This window comes from Panthera pardus, unplaced genomic scaffold, assembly GCF_024362965.1.
Source record: "Panthera pardus isolate Hobbes unplaced genomic scaffold, ASM2436296v1 HiC_scaffold_20, whole genome shotgun sequence".
In the NCBI taxonomy this organism is placed as follows: domain Eukaryota; kingdom Metazoa; phylum Chordata; class Mammalia; order Carnivora; family Felidae; genus Panthera; species Panthera pardus.
In genome coordinates this window covers 58688084-58708247 of record NW_026526766.1, presented here as the reverse complement: position 1 = coordinate 58708247, position 20164 = coordinate 58688084, and the positions used below count along the sequence as shown (strand labels likewise).

Sequence of the window (20164 nt, the reverse complement as noted above, 5' to 3'; positions counted from 1 at the left end):
GAAGATTGAAATTATGAAGACTAAACAGGTTTCACAAATAATAAGTGCTTAACAATATACCACGGAAATAGATTTTAAAAGATAGAGCAAAAATACTACAATTAAAACAACCAGCTCTCTTTCTGCAAACCGTCTAGAAAAAGCAGGACGTGTTACAGAATGAAAAAACTCACCAGTGAAGCAGGGCTGAGGGATGTCGTCCAAGGAGTAATCAGCCCCTCTTCCCCACACTGGGGCCTCCCCTCCGTCGCGGGACACTGCCTCTGGACCTCGCAGCTCACAGCTTTTTTTTTTTTAATGTTTATTTTTGAGAGAGAGAGAGCACAAGTGGGGGAGGGACAGAGAGACAGAGGGGGACAGAGGATCCAAAGTGGATTCTGTGCTGACAGCAGAGAGCCTGATGCAGGGCTCCAAATCACGAGCTGTGAGATCATGACCTGAGCCAAAGTCAGACACTTAACCGACTGAGCCACCCAGGTGCCCAGCACAGTTCTTCTTAAAGAGAAAGGGCCACCTTCCCAAGATCGTGGCCATAAGAATGTGAGGATCAAATGACCTTCCCCTAGCTCGTCAACGAGCACAGGGAAAGTTGATCGCCGGGCCATGTGGGCCCAGTCGCAGGGTCCCCCCGGGGCCCGGCACCCACTCTCCTGCCGCTCCGGGGCAGTTGCAACCATGCCCTCCGCGGGAGTCTGGCCTCTCCCCTTTCAGCACCACAGGCCCAGAAGTCATCCAGATGCCATCTCATCCTCCCCACCTCAGCCACTTGAACCAGCCGAGAGAGGAGACCCCACAGGCCCTCGATGGCAGCCCGCCTGCCAGTGGGCCCGGGGCGACCGAGAACACGAGGTCCCAGGTCTCACGGGGCACCCATTCTGTGGCTGCGGGGCTGACTGGGCGCCTGCTCGCCCGCCCCCTTGTGCCCAGCTGACCCGGGTTAAAGTGAACCGCATAGCATTAAGTCGCTAAGCCTGCCGGGGAGGTAGGTCATCCTCAAACACATTATCCCCCCTCAACAGATGGGGAAATGACGCCACAGGAAGATTAAATAACCCACCCGGCCTCACACAACCTGCCGCAGGTGGAGCACGAGGTGATCCCAGCCCTCGAGCCGGCTCAGGGGTCCAGAATGCTCCGGATAAAGCCCTCCCGGCGACGGGGAGGACTTGCACCGCAGAGCCAAGAAAGAAAGAAGCAGAGCGCCCCTGCTGAAAGCCACTCCAAGTGTCCCTCTTTTCCCGTGTGTCCCCAGAACACTGTGTAAGAGGATGCTTTTCAACCACAAGCATGAGAGGGGCCGGAGTGTGAGTGCGGGTGCAGAGAAGACTCCTTCCTTCGATGAGTACTTACATATCTAATGGGGGCAAGTCACTGACACACAGGATGAACTGGACCATCCTCCAGTCAAGAGATGTCATCCAGTGTACGTAAATCACGTAAATACAAGTGGAGATTAGTACAGGCACAGCAGGGGGGCTGGTAGTGGTTGATGATGGGAGCTCACGTCCAGCTGTGGCTACAGTTGGGGATACAGGGGCAGGTGACCAGGCTATGAAGGGTGGGACAGTGACACCTGCAGGGGTGAGGAGAAGGGTATAGAAAGTGCAGGGAGATGACTCTGGCCTGCCCTGAAGACCTGGCTGAGGGGTGTGAGGGACCAAGGGCATGTCAAGTAGGGTTCAGGACTCAGGGTAGGAATGGCAGGTGGAAACCCTATCACCAAAGGCCTTAAGTGTGGGACTAAGGAGATTAAACTTCCCTCCTGGCCACAGTGCTCAGCACGGCACCTTGCTCACAGTTGGCACTCATTACCATTAAGGAGCAAACGCTGGAAGGCAATTTCATTCATGGCAAATGTACGACAACTGTAAAAGAATATTCCACAAAAATTGCCTTGATTCTTTTTAGGAGGTGATATCTGGCCAGGACTTCTTTTTTAAGTTTATTTTTGAGAGAAAAAGAGCACAAGTGTGATGGGCAGAGAGGGAGGGAGACATAGAATCAGAAGCAGGCTCCAGGCTGCAAGCTGTCAGCACGGATCCTGACGCCGGTATTGAACTCACAAACCGGGAGCTCATAACCTGAGCTGAAGTCAGATGCTCAACCGACTGAGCCACCCAGGTGCCCCTGATCAGCACAACTTCTAAATTTAGTTTAATGATCTAAAGTATTTGCTGGGGTGCCGGGGTGGCTCAGTCAGTTGGCATCCAACTCTTGATATCGGCTCAGGTCATGATCCCAAAGATGGACTCTGCACTGAGCATGGAGCCTGCTTGAGATTCTCTCTCTTCTTTTTCTGCCCCTCTCCCCCACTTGTGAGCTCTCTAAAATAAAAACTAATACAAAATAAGAGGCACCTCAGTGGCTCAGTTGGTTGAGTCCAACCTTCGGCCCAGGTCATGATCTTACCGGTCCTAAGTTCGAGCCCCACATTGGGCTTGCTGCTGTCAGCATAGAGCCTGCTTTGGATCCTCTGTCCCACCCCACCCCTGCCCTTCCCCCACCTGTGCTCTCAAAAATAAAACATTAAAAAGGAAAGAATAGCACCCTGGGCTCAATTACAATTGGAGTGGAAAGAAGAATTTCAAAAGTTCAAGAAGAAAAAAAAAAAAAATCAATCTATTTCCTTCCCCCAAAGCTTTCACTTCTATAAATACATTCATCCAAATGGAGTGAAAACCATTCTTATGAAAACACTACCTGCCTGGAATTTGCAAGATAAACGACGTGCCCATCTTGCTTTCAAAGCACCAAAGCTCAAACAATGCTCTCCAGTAGCTTCTCTCTCAAGTAACACTCACTTATCCCCGAGGATTGTAACAGTAATACAGGTATCTGGCAGAAAACTATGAAATTCCAGTCGACTCTTGAACAACGTGGATTTGAACTTCGTGGATCCACTTACACGTAAATTTTTTCCCAATGAAGTACTGTGTGTTCCTAACATTTTCTTTTCTCTATCTTAAAGAATACAGTATGTAATACATATAATGTACAAAATACGTGTTGCTTATCATTAAGGCTTACGGTCAAGAGTAGGCCATTAGTCAAATTTTGGGGGTGTCAAAAATTACACACGGGAGGCACTTGGGTGGTTCAGCTGGTTAAGCAACTGCCTCTTGATTTCGGCTCAGGCCATATCTCAGTTTGTGGGTCTAAGCCCCGCAACGGGCTCTGCGTCGACAGTGTAGAGCCTGCTTGGGATTCTCTCTCTGCTTCCCTCTCTGCCCCTCCCCTGCTCGTGCACATGCTCTCTCTCAAAAATAAACTTAAAAAAAATTACACATGGATTTTTGACTGTGTGAGGGGTTGATGCCCCCTAACCCTGGATTATTCAAGGGTCAAATGCTCACAGAAAAAGGAAGCAAAATGGAGGCCAGCTTCTTGATCTTTTGGCTGTTAGTGCTGACAAGTAAAAGGGTGGAAACGGGGGGACTGAAAGCACTGGTGGCTGGACTCAGCATCGCAGTGTTGTCACCAGCCTCCGCAATCCAAGAAGCAGTCTGGGGCGGACGTGGCATCTTGATGCCCAGCTGGCAACCCCAGCGGTACACTTTTTGTAAATGTTTATTTATTTACTTTGTGAGAGAGAATCCCAAACAGGCTCCATATCATTGCGGGCCTCGATCCCACAAACCGTCTTGATCTGAGCCCAGATCAAGAGTCAGATGGCCTACTGAGCCACTCAGGTGCCCCCCAGCCATGTGTTCTTAAACTCAGCAGAGCCAGGGGCAATCTCCCGATTCCCACCTGTGGAGCCCTTTCACAATTTTATAGCATTCTATCCATGCATCAAATCCTCTTTTTAAAGAGGTCTAGGGGCGCCTGGGTGGCTCAGTCAGTTAAGCGTCTGACTTCAGCTCAGGTCACGATCTCGCGGTCCGTGAGTTCGAGCCCCGCGTCGGGCTCTGGGCTGATGGCTCAGAGTCTGGAGCCTGCTTCCGATTCTGTGTCTCCCTCTCTCTCTGCCCCTCCCCCGTTCATGCTCTGTCTCTCTCTGTCTCAAAAATAAATAAACGTTAAAAAAAAAAAAAATTTAAAGAGGTCTAGAACCATTTGTTTTCCGTACTTCACTTTGATTCATCTCTCTCAAAAACGTGCTTTCAGAGCTGACCCCTGCCCTCTGTGGGCCCGAGCCAGGCAGAGTAACCAGCTTTGTCAATCTCTTCCTCTGACCGGCTCCTCTGTTACGGCAGCCTCAAACTAAACTGGCCCCCTTCGGCAACCCCACGACACAGGTGACCCACAGCTACTGGGAAAGCCGGAGGCCTCCTCTTCCAGCCCAGCTGGGCTGCGTGGCCCTTCCAGACTAGGCATCACAGCTCTCTTCACAGCCCTCTTTATTAACACTGATCCATTAGATCTGGCCTAGGGTTCAGCCTGTGAGATCTGTTGGCTCGGACTTCCCCAGGCCCCACCCTCCCACAGGAACCGCCTGCCATTTATAATCACAGCGACACCAGAGGTGAGAGGTGAAGTCCAACATGGCAATCACTTTATCTTTCCACCGAACACAAGCACGACTTGAGATGCTGCTTCTGGCTTCGTACCCACGCCAAAGCAAGGCTTCTTTTTCCTTCTCATTTTAAAAATAAAAATGGAAATGAACACAAGTAGTGGCTCCGTGTGGCCAAAATGCTCCATCTGGAAAGCACTCTCTAGGTGATCCTCCTCCGCTTTGACTGGTGGTCCGAGGTCTGGGCTGGAGGCAGCGGGATGGACAGAGTGCCCAGCTTGTGATCCTCCTCCCCGCCAGCTGCCAGAGACACCCTTCTTTTAGAGATCTTCAGCCTCATGGCCCTTGCTATCTCCATCATCCTAAGGAGCAAACACACAGAACAAAAGGGAGGGAGTGTCCTCAGCAGGTCTGCCCTTGGCAGGGGGAGCAGCATTCACACTCCGGCCCGTGAAGACAGAATCCCCAACGGCCACCAGGAGCAGAGCAGAGAAGCAGACAAGATCTGCTCCAGAGCCATCAAAAAGACAAGGTAATGTAATGTAATGTATCTTATTTATTTGTAAAAGATTTTTATTTTTAAGTAACCCCTACACCCAATGTGGGGCTCAAACTTACAACTCTGAGATCAAGAGCTGCACACTCCACTGAGCCAGCCAGGCGCCCCAAGACAATTTCATTTTAATGTGTTGCTATTAGCAAGTATCCATATAGGTGATGGAAAACCAGGTTATCTAGACACAATTAATAACTTTGTTTACTTCTGATAACCAGGATTGAGCACTTGCTAGAATTTTGCTAGAACTTTACAGGCTCCGAGCATCTTGTTTCTCTTTTATTTTCCACCTCAATGCCTATTAGAATGCCTTTTGTGGACGGCCCTCAGGATAATCCCTCCAGGGACTGCTAGAAGAGCCCAGACAAGGGTATTCTCGCTGGCTCTCTTGGAACACCATCGGGGGCCTTGGATACCAGACGCTCTTAAATCACCCAAAGGCCAGCATATCCCACAGTTCAGGATCCTGGAAAGTTCTGCCTGCTTTGTCCGAATCCTTCCTAGCAAGGCTGGAAAAGGCCCAAGATCACAACTCTGCCAACTCTCCCAGGACCCTCCGAGCCTGTCCCTGTTCCTCAGTAAGGCTGTGGGGTCATAGAAGCCCCAGTGTGATATCCCTGACAAACGGTGGCCCCACCATGTCTGGCAGCCCCTTCCATCCGACTCTGAGGACGTTCTTTTTGCTAGGCTGAAATTGGGTTCTCTTACAACTTCCACCCCTGGGCTCCACCCCTCAGGACCATACAGACCCCCTCTCCCCAGTGACAGCAATTCAGAGACTGCTGGGTTATACAGGGACAGAATGCTATGGGAAGGCTCAGGCTCAAAGCCCAACTATTCCCCCCGTCTTGGTCGTGTGACGCTGGGAGTCACTGACTTCTTTGAACTGAAGATTCTCCCATTGGTTTTTAGGAAAATCACTGAGATCGTGACAGATTTAATACTGTGCGTAGAATAGACAAGGCACTTGGTAATGTCTTGGTTGTGCATCCATTTAATCACTCATTCGCTGACAACTGTCCTCTGGCCCGTATCAAATGTCCCCAGGTCCCTTGATGGTGCTTCCTGCTTTCCAGTAGTACCAGAAATACTAAGCACCCTACAGGGAGCTTATTACTCTGTTGCGCTCACCTTCTCTCGCTGAGCTTCAAGTCCCTCTGTAACAGTGTCAGGTCAATCTGGAAGTCGCTTATGTGCAAAGCCAGTATGATTACATACGCGGTGACCTTCGCCTTCATCGAATCCGAAATTAAGTTCCGTAGGCTACAAAATCAGTGGCAGTGAAGGAGAGACAGCGTTAAACTCTAAGATGATTATTCTAGAAGTGGAATAAAAACATCCAAGCCTGTTCTCATGCACACTCATTGTCTTCCCACCTTGGGGAGAAGAAATCTGAGCAACATTCCTTGTCCAGTCAAGGTATCCATGCCTTCACGCACAGTGGGGCAATGAGGCAATCCCAGTGTTCCCTCCGAGTGGGCCACAGCTACACTTTCCCCAGGCACAGTTAGGGCTTCTCAAGGACACGGACCCTCTGAGCGTGTCCCCACTGCTCAGCCGGGAGGCTGGGAAAACAGTCATCCCAAACGCAAAGGGCACTGGCCTGCCCTTTTCTGCAACACTGCCTTTCCATAGAACATTGGTTCTATGAGATATTAGGAAAGGCTCCTTGGAGAAGTGTATGAAGTGAAAGAAGTCTCCAGCTGCAGGACTTCCCAGAGCCTCTAATGTGAACTTCTCCAAGGGGGACAGAGCATGTAATACATAGTGTTTCCTCAACCAATTTGAGGAAGACCCTTGCAAAGGGCAGTGAGTGCTCTCCTCAGCAGTGTCCGTGGACATGGGATCCAACCCATGCGCTCGTCCCCACTCTCACTGCCCTCCCCAGCCCGCTTTCTCCAAGGCAGGAGCCCCAGAAGCCAATCCCCCTGACCTGCCGTTGTTGTAGGTCAAGCAGGTGAAGTGCTTCAGCAGTTTGGCACTGATAATGTGGGGGACCCCAGGTCCCAGGGCACCTACAACACAAAGCTGAGTTTGAGCATGTTTCCAAACCTGCACACCACAGCATCTCCATGAGGAGATGCTGGCCAGCAGTTGGGCCACTGCAATGAATGGAGCCATGTGGTAAGAGAAGCAGGGCCCATGAAACAGAAAAGCCACTTCCCAATGAAAACTGCACACGCCCGAGAGACGTTTGTGATGGGGCAGAGACAGGGAGGAAAACCAGACTCCAATGAGGCCTAAAGATCTAGAATTCATAAGATGTTACAAAGCAAAATAGATAGTGGAGAAAGCCCAAGGAGAGGGAAAGGAGGAGAGACTGAAATGTGAAAATAAGAAGCAGGCAAATCCTGAAAACAGTTACAGACTCTTGGGAGCTCAATCACAGTAACAAGACGGCATCACCTTGTGCCTAAAGCCACAGGTGGGTTTCCAGCGCTGGGTGGATGTGGGGCATCCAGCATGGCCCTAGACATGTGACACGTGTTACCAGCGGGAATGGGCTCTCTTCCTTGTCAGTCAGAAATACGCAGACACACATAAACCTGCCATAAGCCGTCATATGAACAAAGCCAGTTTTTCTCCCCAGAGAGCTCACGTTTGCCCAACAGTCCCTTAAAATTTTCATAATTTGACTGGATACTATACTTTGCCCCATGCAGACGAGAAGTAGTGGATGCCAGCTCTGAACAAAGGTACAAGCCAGCCTATCCCCATTTTCAGAAGAGGAGAGAGCTGGGCCGGTCCTTTCAGTCTGCCGGCATGACTACAGGAACCTCACTTTTACACTGTCACAAATAAAGATCGAGACAATCATATCCATTTTCTTCTCTCATTACAGCTAGTCTAACAGACAAGTAACAGGCTAGAAATAACTAGAATAAAATGTCTATCATGGACTTACTTTTCCGCTTAATCACTTTTTGTGCTCGAAATTTGATGAGCGTGTCCAGAAACCATATGCATCGGGCCTGGCGGTCTCGGCTCTCCTCATCTGATGGCAAAGACTTCAACGCTTCTATGACAAAGGAGCAGTGGCTAAAACGGGGGAGGAGACAATGGAGGGATGCATGAGACCGGCTCTGTCAGGAGCCATTCATGCTGTCAATGAAAACAGCAGGCATCCTTCACAGCTGATACACACTCAACAGTCAAGGAAGGGCCGTCCTATCAACGTTCCTTATAACACAGTGAGCATGGTTTAGTGCCAAGGCAGTAAAGGACTAGACAGTAAATATTTGTGGTTTGTGGGCCATATGGTCTCTGTTCCATCTACTCAAAGCTGCCACTGCAAAAGCAGGCATTAATAATACATAAATGAATGACCATGGCTGTGTTCCAATAAAACTTTATTCACAGACAGCAGGCCAGACTTGGCACACAGGCCGTGGTCTGCCCCATCCTGATGTAGTGGTCTGGAGCACAGGCTCTTGAGTTAAAATGCCTGGTTTTGAACCCCCTGTCTGCCATTCAGTGGCCTGGGAAAGTTTCTGTACATCTTCTATACATCTCTGTACATCATCTCCACCTAAAAATTTAAGGCAATGATAGTAGCCTCAGGGTAGGGGCTTTCTGTGCATTAAATGAGACAATGCAAGTAAAGTGTCTAGAACAGTACTTGGCACATGTAAGAGCTCCATCTATGTTAGCTATTATTTTTATGTACTATTCTACCACTATGAGGATCCTGGACTCAGATAACGAAGCTCTTTAAGATAGTGGCCTCGTTTTACAGATAGGAAAACTGAGGCTCAGCGGAGGGAAGATCACACAGATCACACCATACCTTGGGCAGAGCTCAGGGACTTATTTCTTCAAACTCAGCCCAGAGCTCATTCCTGCACCTGCTGCTGAACCACAACTACATTAAGACAACCAAGAACCAGTAATAAACTTTTCTGGAAATGAATCTTTGGAGGGGAAAAAAAGAAAAAAAGCACTTTCAAAACTCAAGGAACTTGGGGCACTGGGTGGCTCAATCGTTTAAGCCTCTGACTCTTGATTTCAGCTCAGGTCATATCTCATGGTTCATGAGTTCAAACCCTGCATCAGGCTCTGCACTGAAAGTGTAGAGCCTGCTTGGGAGTCTCATTCTCTCTCTCTGCCCTTCCCTCCCCTTAAAAAAATCGGAGAACCAACCTAGGGTTTGTAATTTTTTATTTTCTCAAGATAAAATTATTAAAAGGAAAAACTCAAGAGCAAAAAAATTCCACTATCATCAAAAAAAAAAAGCTGCTTTTAAAGGCCCAAGGAGGGTGGAGAGATAATCTGAATTATTTAAAATATACAGTACTTTTTTTTTTTTAAGTTTATTTATTTTGAGAGAGAGAGAGAGAGAGCAGGCGAGCATATGTGGCATGAGTTGGGGAGGGGCAGAGAGAGAGAGAGAGAATCCGAAGCAGGCTCTGCACTCCTGATTTGGGGCTTGAACTCACGAACTGTGAGATCATGACTTGAGCCGAGATTAAGTGTTGGCCACTTAACCGACTGAGCCATCCAGGCACCCTTTAAAATATACAGTATTTAAATACATAAATTTAACTTTAAGTTAAAATGCTCACTCAGCACACCATCACTTCCACTGGCACCTACTCGCAGGCTCGCACTTGGGCCCCACCCCACTGGTGACAATCACTATCAGCATAACACTGGGGACATGGGCCAGCTCTAGTTCCAAGCCCCAGACCACAAGGCCCCACCACCCTCTGCCCAGCCACAGGCTCCAGGTACTCAGAGGCCACCTCTCTCTCCCTTGAATGCCACCCACAGCCTTGGGACAAGAAGCCTGAAGACCCAAACATTTTCAAGAAAACACTGGCTCGTTCACGTTGAAATGCTGAAAAGACATACACCCTCACTGACTGACATCCCTAAAAGTCCGCTTCACCTGACTACTGTCATGTTCTGACATCACTGCCCCAGACACTCCATCCACCCAGGGGGTTGAGGGGTACCTGTTCTCTTCGATCATCTTCAGGATCTCCTCTGATGAGACATTCCTGAAAGCTTCAGATGGGCTTTGAAGAGCTTCATACTCAGCAGGGGAGAGAACTAGTCACAGGTCAAGAACACAATCTGACCAAAATGGCAACATCCAACTGGCTAGCTCATCTCAGAGGGGCCTCGTTTTAGAGATGGGACAGCTGAGGCCCAGATGGGGATAGATCACATAATACACTGGGGCTGAGCGCAGGGTCTCGGTCCTTCAGACTCCCAGCCCAGAGCCCATTCCCTGCCTGGGCTTTTCTGCCTCCCGGCTTATCACAAAACTACCGCAGGCATTTTCCCTCTGACTAGACGCACAAGTAGGGAAATTCTATGCTCCAACCCTACCTTTTACAAATCAGTCTGTCTTAGACTTAAGGCACTAGTTGACTTAGAAGTCTTATCCTGACTACTGACAGAGAGTGACCTCAGCACTTTGCTGAGGAATGGGTTTGAATCTCAGAGGCGGAGGGCCAGTCCCACAGCTAGTGAGGAAGCCTAGCTGACTACCCAGCGACAGCGCTGGAGCGAGCGCAAAGGTCTGGATGTAGCTTCCGTGAGCATCACGGGACCACCAACACACCAGAGAGCCTGTCTGCCCACTCATGTATACACGTCCCAACCTGGGAAATAAAGCAGCGTTTCTACTGCAACAAGGATACGGTCTTCAAATTTATACACGTCTTCAGGCTTGGCTGCATCAGCGTGGCAGGGAGGAAGGTACAGGGAGTCATCTTGCAGTTCATCACGGATGGCATCACTGACCAGAGCTTTTTAATAAAGGAAGAGATGGTGTCGGTATCATCCATTTGGCTGCAGGTTCCCCAATACACTATAATTTATGTCCTCAAGATCGTAACTGGTCCGGAAAACTCCTCATTGGAATGCTTCTGCCAATGTGGCCTGACCTCCCCATCAGGCTGACAGCTCCAGCTATCATGACACAAACCTAACCAGGCACTGGAGAAGGTGCACACGGTGTGGTCCCCCTCAAGCAACTTGTAATATAGCTGGGAAAGGCAGGTGTACCGATAAATATTTACAATACAAGAGAAGCTAAAAGTGAGGGATATTCAAAAGAGTCTTTAATGGCTCCAGAAAACTTCCCCACATATTGTGAGTAAAAACAAAAAACCAGAATATAAAACTGTGAACTAGCCTACAAGGATAACCATTAAGAATTAAGTATGCATATAGATGTGGACAGATAGGAATATGGGAAAATTATAATAGTTGGTCTGGAAAAATGATGAGAAACGGGTGAATTATTTTTCTTTTTAGACGTCCTTTGATAGCTGACAGTAGACTCAACAAAAACATTAAAAAATTTATTCATGTAAATGCAACAAAAACATTAAAAAATGTCCTCATGTGGGGCACCTGAGTGCTCAGTCGGTTAAGTGTCCGACTTCGGCTCAGCTCATGATGTCACGGTTCGTGAGTTCGAGCCCTGCGTCAGGCTCTGTGCTGACAGCTCAAAGCCTGGAGCGTGCTTCAGATTTTGTGTCTCTTTCTCTCTGCCTCTTTTTCTCTCTCTCAAAAATAAACATTAAAAAAATATTTTTTTAATTTGCTAATGCTTTCAAATAAATGGAGAGACATATTTTTATGTTCCTGGATAAGAAAACATAATATTATAAAGATGATGATTCTCTCCATATTAATCTCAATTGCGTTTTGAGGGAATTTGACAAAATAATTAAGATCACCTGGGGAGAAAGCATGTTACTCTAATGTTTGCAAAAATAAAAGGAAGGAGTAGGAGGAACTTGCCCTATCAGAAAATAAACCGGATGATGAGGCTACTGAAATCAAAACAGCCTCATGCTGCCACGGGAACAGAATGGACAATGGAACAGAACACAGACAGAATGTGCTAAAGTGAGAAGGAGGACTTTCTAAATCATCTTCTACAAGAAAAGGATGGAGTTGGGGACAGCTGGTTAATCATTTAGAAAATATAAAATTAGGTCTCTACCATATGCCAAAATAAGTCTTAAGCTTTAAATGTAAAAAGTAAAATTATGAAAGTACTGCAAGAAAACATAGGAAAATATTTATATGATCAGAGGGTTTGGGAAGATTTTCTCAAAATTACTAAAATCCCACTCTAATAGAAAAACCGCTCTTATGTAAACCTTCTCTTACGTTCTTATAATGCATTTGAGCAATAAATACATTTTTAAATAATACAATTAAATACTCAAGCTGCTGACGAATTTAGGAACAGAAAAAGGTCCACTGGCACCAAAGTGAAGCCCTGTCTCCAGAGGGTTAATCAGCACCAACATCACCTTGGTCTTTTTCCCCAAGACCTCCCTGTGCCCAGAGCACCCTGCCAGCTGGAACCCTGGCACCAAGGACACGCATACACACATCCATTCCCATGCCTGTCTCCTCTACTTGACTGGGAACTCCCCAAGGGCAGATGTTTCTTACTACTTCCAGAGTCTGTTCCCAGGAAAGCACTCAGTGAGAGGAAGGAATCCAGCCTGAATGCCCATTATTTCCATCTGTGGGGCAGGTAAAAGATCTCAAGAGAAGAGAAAGTGGTCTCTATGAGCAGACTCTTACCCAGGTCCCAGCTGCTTACCAGTCACACCCTTTGCATCAATAATATTCTCTGCGGCTTTAGCTACTGCACAATTCAGAGATTCATTGCCAACTCTGTTCATTCTTCTGGAATTCAAAGCCCGCTTCTGTTTGGTGGTTCCAAAGGCTTCAATGCAAGAATCCATCTGTGCAGGGACAAATGTGGTCTGTCTAGGGACAGGTTGGGCACTACTATTCCTGTGTGACTATGGGGAAACCCTCGGCCTTTCTGAGCCATGATTATTACCTCACTTGCAAATTGGGCTGAACCATATGTATCTATCTCCCAGGCTTCTTGTATTAACACATCTGAAGTACTTGCTTTATAAACTGTCAGGGGGTATTTACAAATCAACAGTGTCTCCATTTGTAAAGTAAAAAGACCAGAATTAGGATTGGTAAATCTGTGGCATACAGCTTACTGTTTTCCAGCCCTGTACCCATAGCAGATGTTGCTAATCACTCATTCTTTCCCTCTGAGTCTGAAGACAGCCTCATACCCGCTCTCAACACTGCTCCAGGCAGTACTGAAGATTCAATCAATTGCCATCCTGGGGTGAGATGAGCTTTGCAGAAACCGCCTACCTTGAAAATCTTGAAGTTTACTTTTGTTTTAATGAGAAAGTTTCCAGGCTACAACCAGTATTTTCTGAAACTTGGATTAAATCCAAAACCAAGTATTATGCTACACCTATATCAGCCCAGAGAACCAGTTCCGCACACTGGCACAGAGCAGCGTATAGCTGTCCCACATGGAAGGATGGCTCTGTGAGGCCATGGAGGCCTCTGCAGGTGGCCTTGCCAGAGAACCACAGACTGAATGAGCTGGGAGCAGCCCTATGTTGGGCCAGCTCATTATACTGATGGGAAAACGCAAGGCCTAAAAGGAACGCATTTCGGGTCCCACATCTCAGTTCTGTCACACTTACCTTTTCTCTAAAAGTTTTGGCCTCATTATCTCGTGTCGAGCCACTCTCGACTGATTCATCTATCAAAACACAAAACAAACAAAAACAGAGAGGAAAAAAAAGTGAGCTGTAAGGCCCACAGATTATAATAGTGTTTAATATTTATTTTAACAGCCAATCTCAGAAAAACAGATTTCTTTACTTCAGGATTTCCCAGAGTTTAATATAATGGATCCTGAAAACAATTAGTCTGTGGCTTTAGTACAGTCAGAGGATTTGGAGAATAAATTAAGAAGTCAAATGAGGGGGTCATCTGGTCCAACTGTTCATTTTACAAATAAGGAAAAATGAAGCCTCCAGATGAAATAATTTGCCCCAAGTCTGTTGACCAGGCAGTGGCCAAGATGGGATTAGAAACTAAGTCCTTGGTTCTTTCCAGTAAATAGTTTTGCCCTCCTTATAAAAGACCTAAAAGTAGGTAAGCATAAATGTGAGGTATGTATTACTTACATAAAGCTCTCAAATCTCCCATAAAGTATTTATATATAAGGGGCAGTATAATCTAGTGGACACAGGAGCATAAGCTCTAGAGTGACCTTGCCCGAGTCTCAATCCCAGATCATATATACATACACGACATGATATGGTACTTTATATAGACATAGATAGCAGCATTGTGTCCCTGCCAAGTTGGTTCACTTCTGTGCCAGTTTTGTCATTGATAAAACAACCAGAGGGTTGTGTGAAGTAAATGATGTAGTGCACTGAAAGTGCTTAGAACAGTGCCTAGCACACAGGCACTTAATAAATGTTGCATGTGTGTGCATGTATGTGTATACACATACATACGTGTGTGTGTATGTGTATATATTTGTATATATAATATATATTATGTGTGTATATATATATATATATATATATATACACTATCGTGTATATACTGTCGTATATATATATATACGTATATATATATATACACATATATATATATACGTATATATATATATGTATACACATATATATATATACGTATATATATATATATATACATATATATATGTATATATATATATATATATATATACATACATACATATATGCACTGTCCCAAATAAACCATTATTTACACATTTTTTTACATGTAAAAACAAAAATTTGTTTAATCAGCAAATTAATGAACAATTTCCTTTGCCTCTTGGGAAGTCGGTAGAGCATTTGGAGGATAATCTAAATGCAGTTACATATGTTTGCAAAGCAAGGAATTCTTTTTTTTTTTTTTTTTTTAAGTTTGTTTGTTTATTTTTGAGAGAGAGAAAGAGAATCTCAAGCAGGTTCTGCACTGTCAGCACAGAGCCCGATACAGGGCTCAATCTCATGAACTGTGAGATCATGACCTGAGCCAAAGTTGGACACTTAACCTACTGAGCCACCTAGGTGCCCCCAAAGCAAGGAATTCTTAACCTATAGACTATGGATCCCTGAAATTCACAGATGGGTTTCAGGACTCAAATGCCCTTTACAACTGTATGCAAAATCTCATACATATTCTTGTATACTGTGTATGTTTCCAGGAGGTAGGTCCAGGTCCCTCAGATTCTCAAAAGGACTGGCATCGCTGCTCTGCGGGAATGAAGTCCGAACCACTGTCTCTGAAAGTATCTGGCAGATCCACCAAGACCCTAGCAATCCTTCCTCATCTCTACCCTCCTCACCATGGTTTGCAGTATTTAAGATTTAGAGAACAGGAACCCCTTGAGTCTGACCCTCCAACCTTCTGGAAGATCCCACTCCAGTCTGGAGCATTCTGAGATGCCAAAGCAGAGAAACAGTACAAGTTCTCCCTCTGGATTAGGGTAAAAATAGATCTCCGCCTAAATTAGAAAGCATAGAGGGGCTACCTGGGTGGCTCAGTCGGTTAAGCATGTGACTCCTGATTTCAGCTCAGGTCATGATATCAGAGTTTGTCACGGAGCCCACTTGGGATTCTCTCTCTACCTCTCCCTTGTTCTCTCTCTCTCTCTCTCTCTCTCTCAAAATAATAAATAAATAAATAAATAAATAAATAAATAAATAAATAAATAAACAAGAAAAGTTACTGTCCAACCCATAAGTAACTCCCATCACCTGCTAGAGACCCTAAAAGCTCTACTCCAACCAGAACAGTTAAGAGTTTTAAAAAAGGCCTTTGAATGAAAAAAAATATTGGACATGCCCTCCAATATTCTGCTCCGATCATTGCTCAACTGACTTTAACTAAAATTATTTTCTGATCTCAAATCTGTAAACACTGAAGGGACAGGATCTGTGTCTGTTTTGCTACACCCCCAGCCCCTAACTTGTGCCTGGAACATAGTAGGTCATCAATAAATATTTGCAGAAAGGCACCCTTTTAAAAATAAGTACAAACTACGTTTTACAAATCGACAACTAACTCGTCCAGCAAACCTAAAATATACAGTGTTTTTGTGAGCCTTCATGACTGGGACCTACCTGAAAACAGTGGCTGCATGTTGAACAATTCAGCATCATACACCTCCATCTGGCCGGAGGTCTTGTTCAGGACTCCCACAAAGTGCCTGAATAAAGAAGGAGTAATACCAATGGTAATGGATTATGCAAAAGGTATTGTTTATACAACTTCCTTTTTCCTGCTTAAAAGTACTCAAGGATCTTTCTGCCCCAGTGCACTTGAGGAACACATCACTTGTTGCTGAGTAACCATGATCCCCAAGAGCAGCAATTCTTAGCATGAGAGGGAAAGGAGCGAAGGAAGGAGGGAATTCAAGAGGTGGTTCTGGAAGAAAAAAAAATGCTACCAGGTGATTCTGGTAGCCAATCACACTTGTGCTCATTGCTGTAGTGGGAAACTATTTGGAGATATAAGAATCTAGAATTACACTAGAATTTGCTGCACACATAAATTTTATGGAGGCAAAGACAAGTAAAACCTTGGTAATTATGGGGAGAAGACCAATCTGAACTAGAGAATCTTTGTAAGGGCATGATGTGGTGTTAATGGTTTTAAGTACATACACATTAATCTGACCTCTAGCAGGGTGGTTTGATGGGGGCTTTGAAAAGGCCTTTTTTGTGCTTCACGGTTGGACACTATCAGAGGAACACTGCCTGTGTTATGCCAGCGCCTGACGGTTACAGTCTGTTCGGGTGAACAATCTTCATTGCACCCGGGGAGAGAGCGGGGGTCAGTGAAGGACAGAGCTGTCCAAAGTCAGTTGATCAGTAGTAGAGCTGGATAGAAACCCTGGAGTCTTTGACACTACCAAATGCTTTTCTTGGAGTTAGTTCCAGGAAAAATTTCTGGCAAGCTTTGGCCTATTGATCACATATTCCAAATAAGTGGAGACGGCTGCCTTTTGGAAACAAGACAATTATAAAGGATACTGCAAATTAATGAGGTGGTCAAAAGGTACTTTCAGTTACAAAATAAATAAGCCCTGGGAATGTAATGTACAGCATGGTGACTGTAGCTAATAATACTATATTGTATATTTAAAAGTTGTTGAGAATAAATCTTAAAAGTTCTGATCATAAGAAAAAAATTCTAACTATGTGTGGTAATGAATGACTATACTTACTGTGGTGACCATTGTGCAATATATACAAATATCTAATCATTATGCTATATACCAAAACTAATATGTTGGGGGCGCCTGGGTGGCTCAGTCGGTTAGGCGGCCGACTTCGGCTCAGGTCACGATCTCGCGGTCCGTGAGTTCGAGCCCCGCGTCGGGCTCTGTGCTGACAGCTCAGAGCCTGGAGCCTGTTTCAGATTCTGTGTCTCCCTCTCTCTCTGCCCCTCCCCTGTTCATGCTCTGTCTCTCTCTGTCTCAAAAATAAATAAACGTTAAAAAAAAAATTAAAAAAAAAAAAACAAACAACAAAACTAATATGTTGTATTATATCTCAATTTTTTTAATTATTATTTTTAAGATTTTATTTTATTTTTAAAAAATGTTTATTTATTTAGTCTGGCCAGGGTCGGGGGGGGGGGCGGTTAGGGAGGGGCAGAGAGAGGGAGAGAGAGAATCCCAGGCAGGTTCTGCACTGTCAGCCCAGAGCCCGATGTGAGGCTCGATCCCCCGAACCTCAAGATCATGACCTGAGCCAAAATTAAGAGTTGGACACTTAACCAAGTGAGCCACCCAAGCACCCCTAAGATTTTATTTTAAAGTAATCTCTATATTCAATGTGGGGCTCAAAATCACAACCCCGAGATCAAGAGTCACACACTCCACTGACTGAGCCAGCCAGGCACCTCTAAAAAATTGTAAATGAATGAGATTTGTTAGGAAATCCAACAAATGTAACTTGTTTTCCCTTCTCAGGCATGTCCACATGCTGCTGTGAGGACCTCTGGATCTGGGAACAAGGGACATGGTAAACCTCTCCAGATTTCCCCCACTGTCCCTAAAATAAAGAGCAAACATAGTAGTGCCAGGCTCACCACCACTATCCTCCTCCTCCCGCTGTCCCTTCCCCTATCCCTACCTGCACAGAGTGTTGCATTTGAGGGCTCCAGTCCCAAAATTATTTCCCACATAGGAAAGTCTGTCTGTTTCAGCTGCCTAAAATGTAAAGGGAAAAAAAACATCACTACAACCAATATTGAAAGGTATTAAGCATCTTGTCTCCCTTTCCCACATTTGTAAAAGCTTTAGAATCCAGAACCAGTGGATTAGAAGCAGAGAGCCTCTGGGAGATGATCTAGTCCCACCGTCCAAGTGAATCTGGGTGTCCCTAGGAGAAAGGCAAGAGGACTTTTGAAAGGGAAGCCCCAGACAGTGCTGGCTTCTACGTGGTCTGAAAAGTTCTCAGGGGAATTGCACCATAGGACTCGGGAGAGAGGTCCTGGGGTCCCAGCGCTTAGAAACATGCTACAAAGTGGTTCTGCCAGCAACCTCTGGGCCCAAAGTCCAAGCCCTTCCTGAGCTTCTTGGCCCATTTCTCCCAGGACTATTCCTTATATATTCACAGGACTATGGAAACAGCTGATTCATTCCTCAATCACAGTCAAGCTTTCCTGCTTCCCTGTTTGTCCTTGCCATCCTCTCCACTTGGAATACTAAACCTCAGCTGTCAAACCCTCCTCTATCCTTCAGAGCTCAGCTCCAATGCACTTTCTCCCGGGGAAGGCCTTCTGGCAAGCAGAGACTTCTCTGACTGAGCTCACTCTCCCTCTGCCAGGCTCTGAGCTCGTCTGCTTGTAGAAGTTACTGAACTCAAAACCAGTTCTCATCTCTCTACATCAGTGGTTCTCAACCGAGGGAAATCCTCTTCCGGGGATATCTGGGAATGTTTGATATTCTGACTGTCACAACTACAAGGTGCTACTGGTATCTAGTGGTTAGAGACCAGGGAAGCCGTTGAATGTCCTGCAATGCACAGGATGGGCCAACAACAAAGAATTATCTGGATCCAAATGTCAATGGTGCCAAGGTTGAAAAACCGTGCTCTAGAGTATGAGCTCCCTCAGAGCGGGGCCAGGTCCTACCTAGCTGTTTCCCTTGCAGCTTACAGCATAGGGCCATGTGGGTGTTCAACCAATGCTTGTCAAATGAATAAATCAATGAAAGGCCATCACTTCACCAAAAGTACATAACTGAATGGAGCCTGTCCCCACACCCCTGACCTGCTGGGACTCACAGGAGTTCTTCAAAGGCCCGTTTGCTATCCACCACCACCCCTTTCTCCTCCTGCTTTGACCCACATCCACCCGCACTCAAGCGCCTCCAGAGGCCTGCAGAGTGGAGCCAAGTGGCCACTGTAGCACTTACCAGGATCCGCTGACCTCTCTTCCTGGGGTTTGTGGAGTCATTGCTCTTGTACAAGGTAAAGCGCATGTTGCCTGGATTCTGCAGCTGCCCATTGGAGAACTGGACTGTAAGATTGCAGCCCGAGAATGAGATGGAAGTAGAAGGACCCACAGTGTATGCTGGGGAGGACCTGGACTGTCCTTGGGAGGGAGCGACTGAAGGAACGGGGATGGTAAGGAAGCCCAGGTCCTGACCTAAAGGGGGGGCTGAAGGAGGTCCTGGTCCAGTTGGGAAGAGATGGAGAAGTGAGGGCAGTGCTGGGGAAGGGCTGTGGTAGAAGGGAATAACTAGGGGAACAGAGCTGAGGAGACCTGGGCCAGAGCTAGAGAGAAAGGGGAATTTCTGCCCAATAGAGAGGAGGAGATGGGGCAGGTGAGTGGGGAGGAGACGACAGGTACAGCTTTGGAGAAGAGGGTGGCTGGGATATCCTCATCCAGAGGAAGTGGTGACAGAAAGATGGTGGGATGGCAGAGGAGCCCAGGCCAAGTCCCAATTAGTGGAGGAGACTAAAGGGGGTCTCGGTCCAGCGGGGAAAGGGGCCCGACAGGGGCGGGAGGACTGTAGAGGCACCCAGACGGAAGGGGAGAGAGCTACGGGGAACTCCGCTCCGGCGCCGCAGTCTTTACCCAGTACTGCTCTATGGCTGTCGTCGGGCTCCCCACAGTACAGCCACCTCGCACTCGACAACACCTCCGCCGCCATCTCGCCAGTCCGGTCGCCAAGGTTAGGCGTTTACACGAACACCCCCGGGCCGTGTTTGCCACTCCACATGCGACAGCAGGGCCACAGGACGGAAGAGGCGCGGCCTCACCCGCCCCGCCCCGCGCGTGCG

At 46.5% G+C, this 20164-nt stretch overlaps 1 protein-coding gene and 2 long non-coding RNA genes across 3 annotated transcripts in view; 1 reads left to right on the top strand and 2 right to left on the bottom strand.

Moving 5' to 3' along the window:
- LOC109270131 (uncharacterized) overlaps positions 1-3813 on the bottom strand; it is a 15770-nt gene extending 11957 nt beyond the window's left edge. The window contains exon 1 of the long non-coding RNA XR_002081443.2: positions 174-3813. This is a non-coding gene — a long non-coding RNA (uncharacterized LOC109270131). The remainder of the gene's footprint in view (positions 1-173) is intronic.
- Positions 3710-4598, top strand: LOC128778614 (uncharacterized). Its single transcript, XR_008424255.1, has 2 exons — positions 3710-3813; positions 4045-4598. It is a non-coding gene; the product is annotated as an uncharacterized LOC128778614 (long non-coding RNA).
- On the bottom strand, positions 4474-20164 carry POLR1E (RNA polymerase I subunit E). The gene is made up of 12 exons (XM_019454471.2): positions 19959-20164; positions 19294-19397; positions 18008-18084; positions 15989-16074; positions 13520-13578; positions 12592-12736; positions 10661-10768; positions 9968-10064; positions 7918-8051; positions 6946-7027; positions 6144-6275; positions 4474-4818 (listed from the first exon to the last, which is right to left on the bottom strand). The coding sequence occupies exons 1-12, from the start codon at positions 20032-20034 to the stop codon at positions 4659-4661; spliced, it is 1260 nt and encodes a 419-aa protein (XP_019310016.1). The 5' UTR covers positions 20035-20164; the 3' UTR covers positions 4474-4658.

What these genes read in the sequence shown, in the direction of transcription:
- POLR1E (XM_019454471.2), bottom strand. Translation starts at nt 20,034, where the DNA reads ATGGCGGCGGAGGTGTTGTCGAGTGCGAGGTGGCTGTACTGTGGGGAG. An exon ending in AGAGAGGTCAGCGGATCCTG is followed by an intron (nt 18,085 to 19,293) that starts GTAAGTGCTACA and finishes TTTACATTTTAG; the next exon opens with GCAGCTGAAACAGACAGACT. An exon ending in TTGAAGCTCAGCGAGAGAAG is followed by an intron (nt 4,819 to 6,143) that starts GTGAGCGCAACA and finishes TTTGCTCCTTAG; the next exon opens with GATGATGGAGATAGCAAGGG.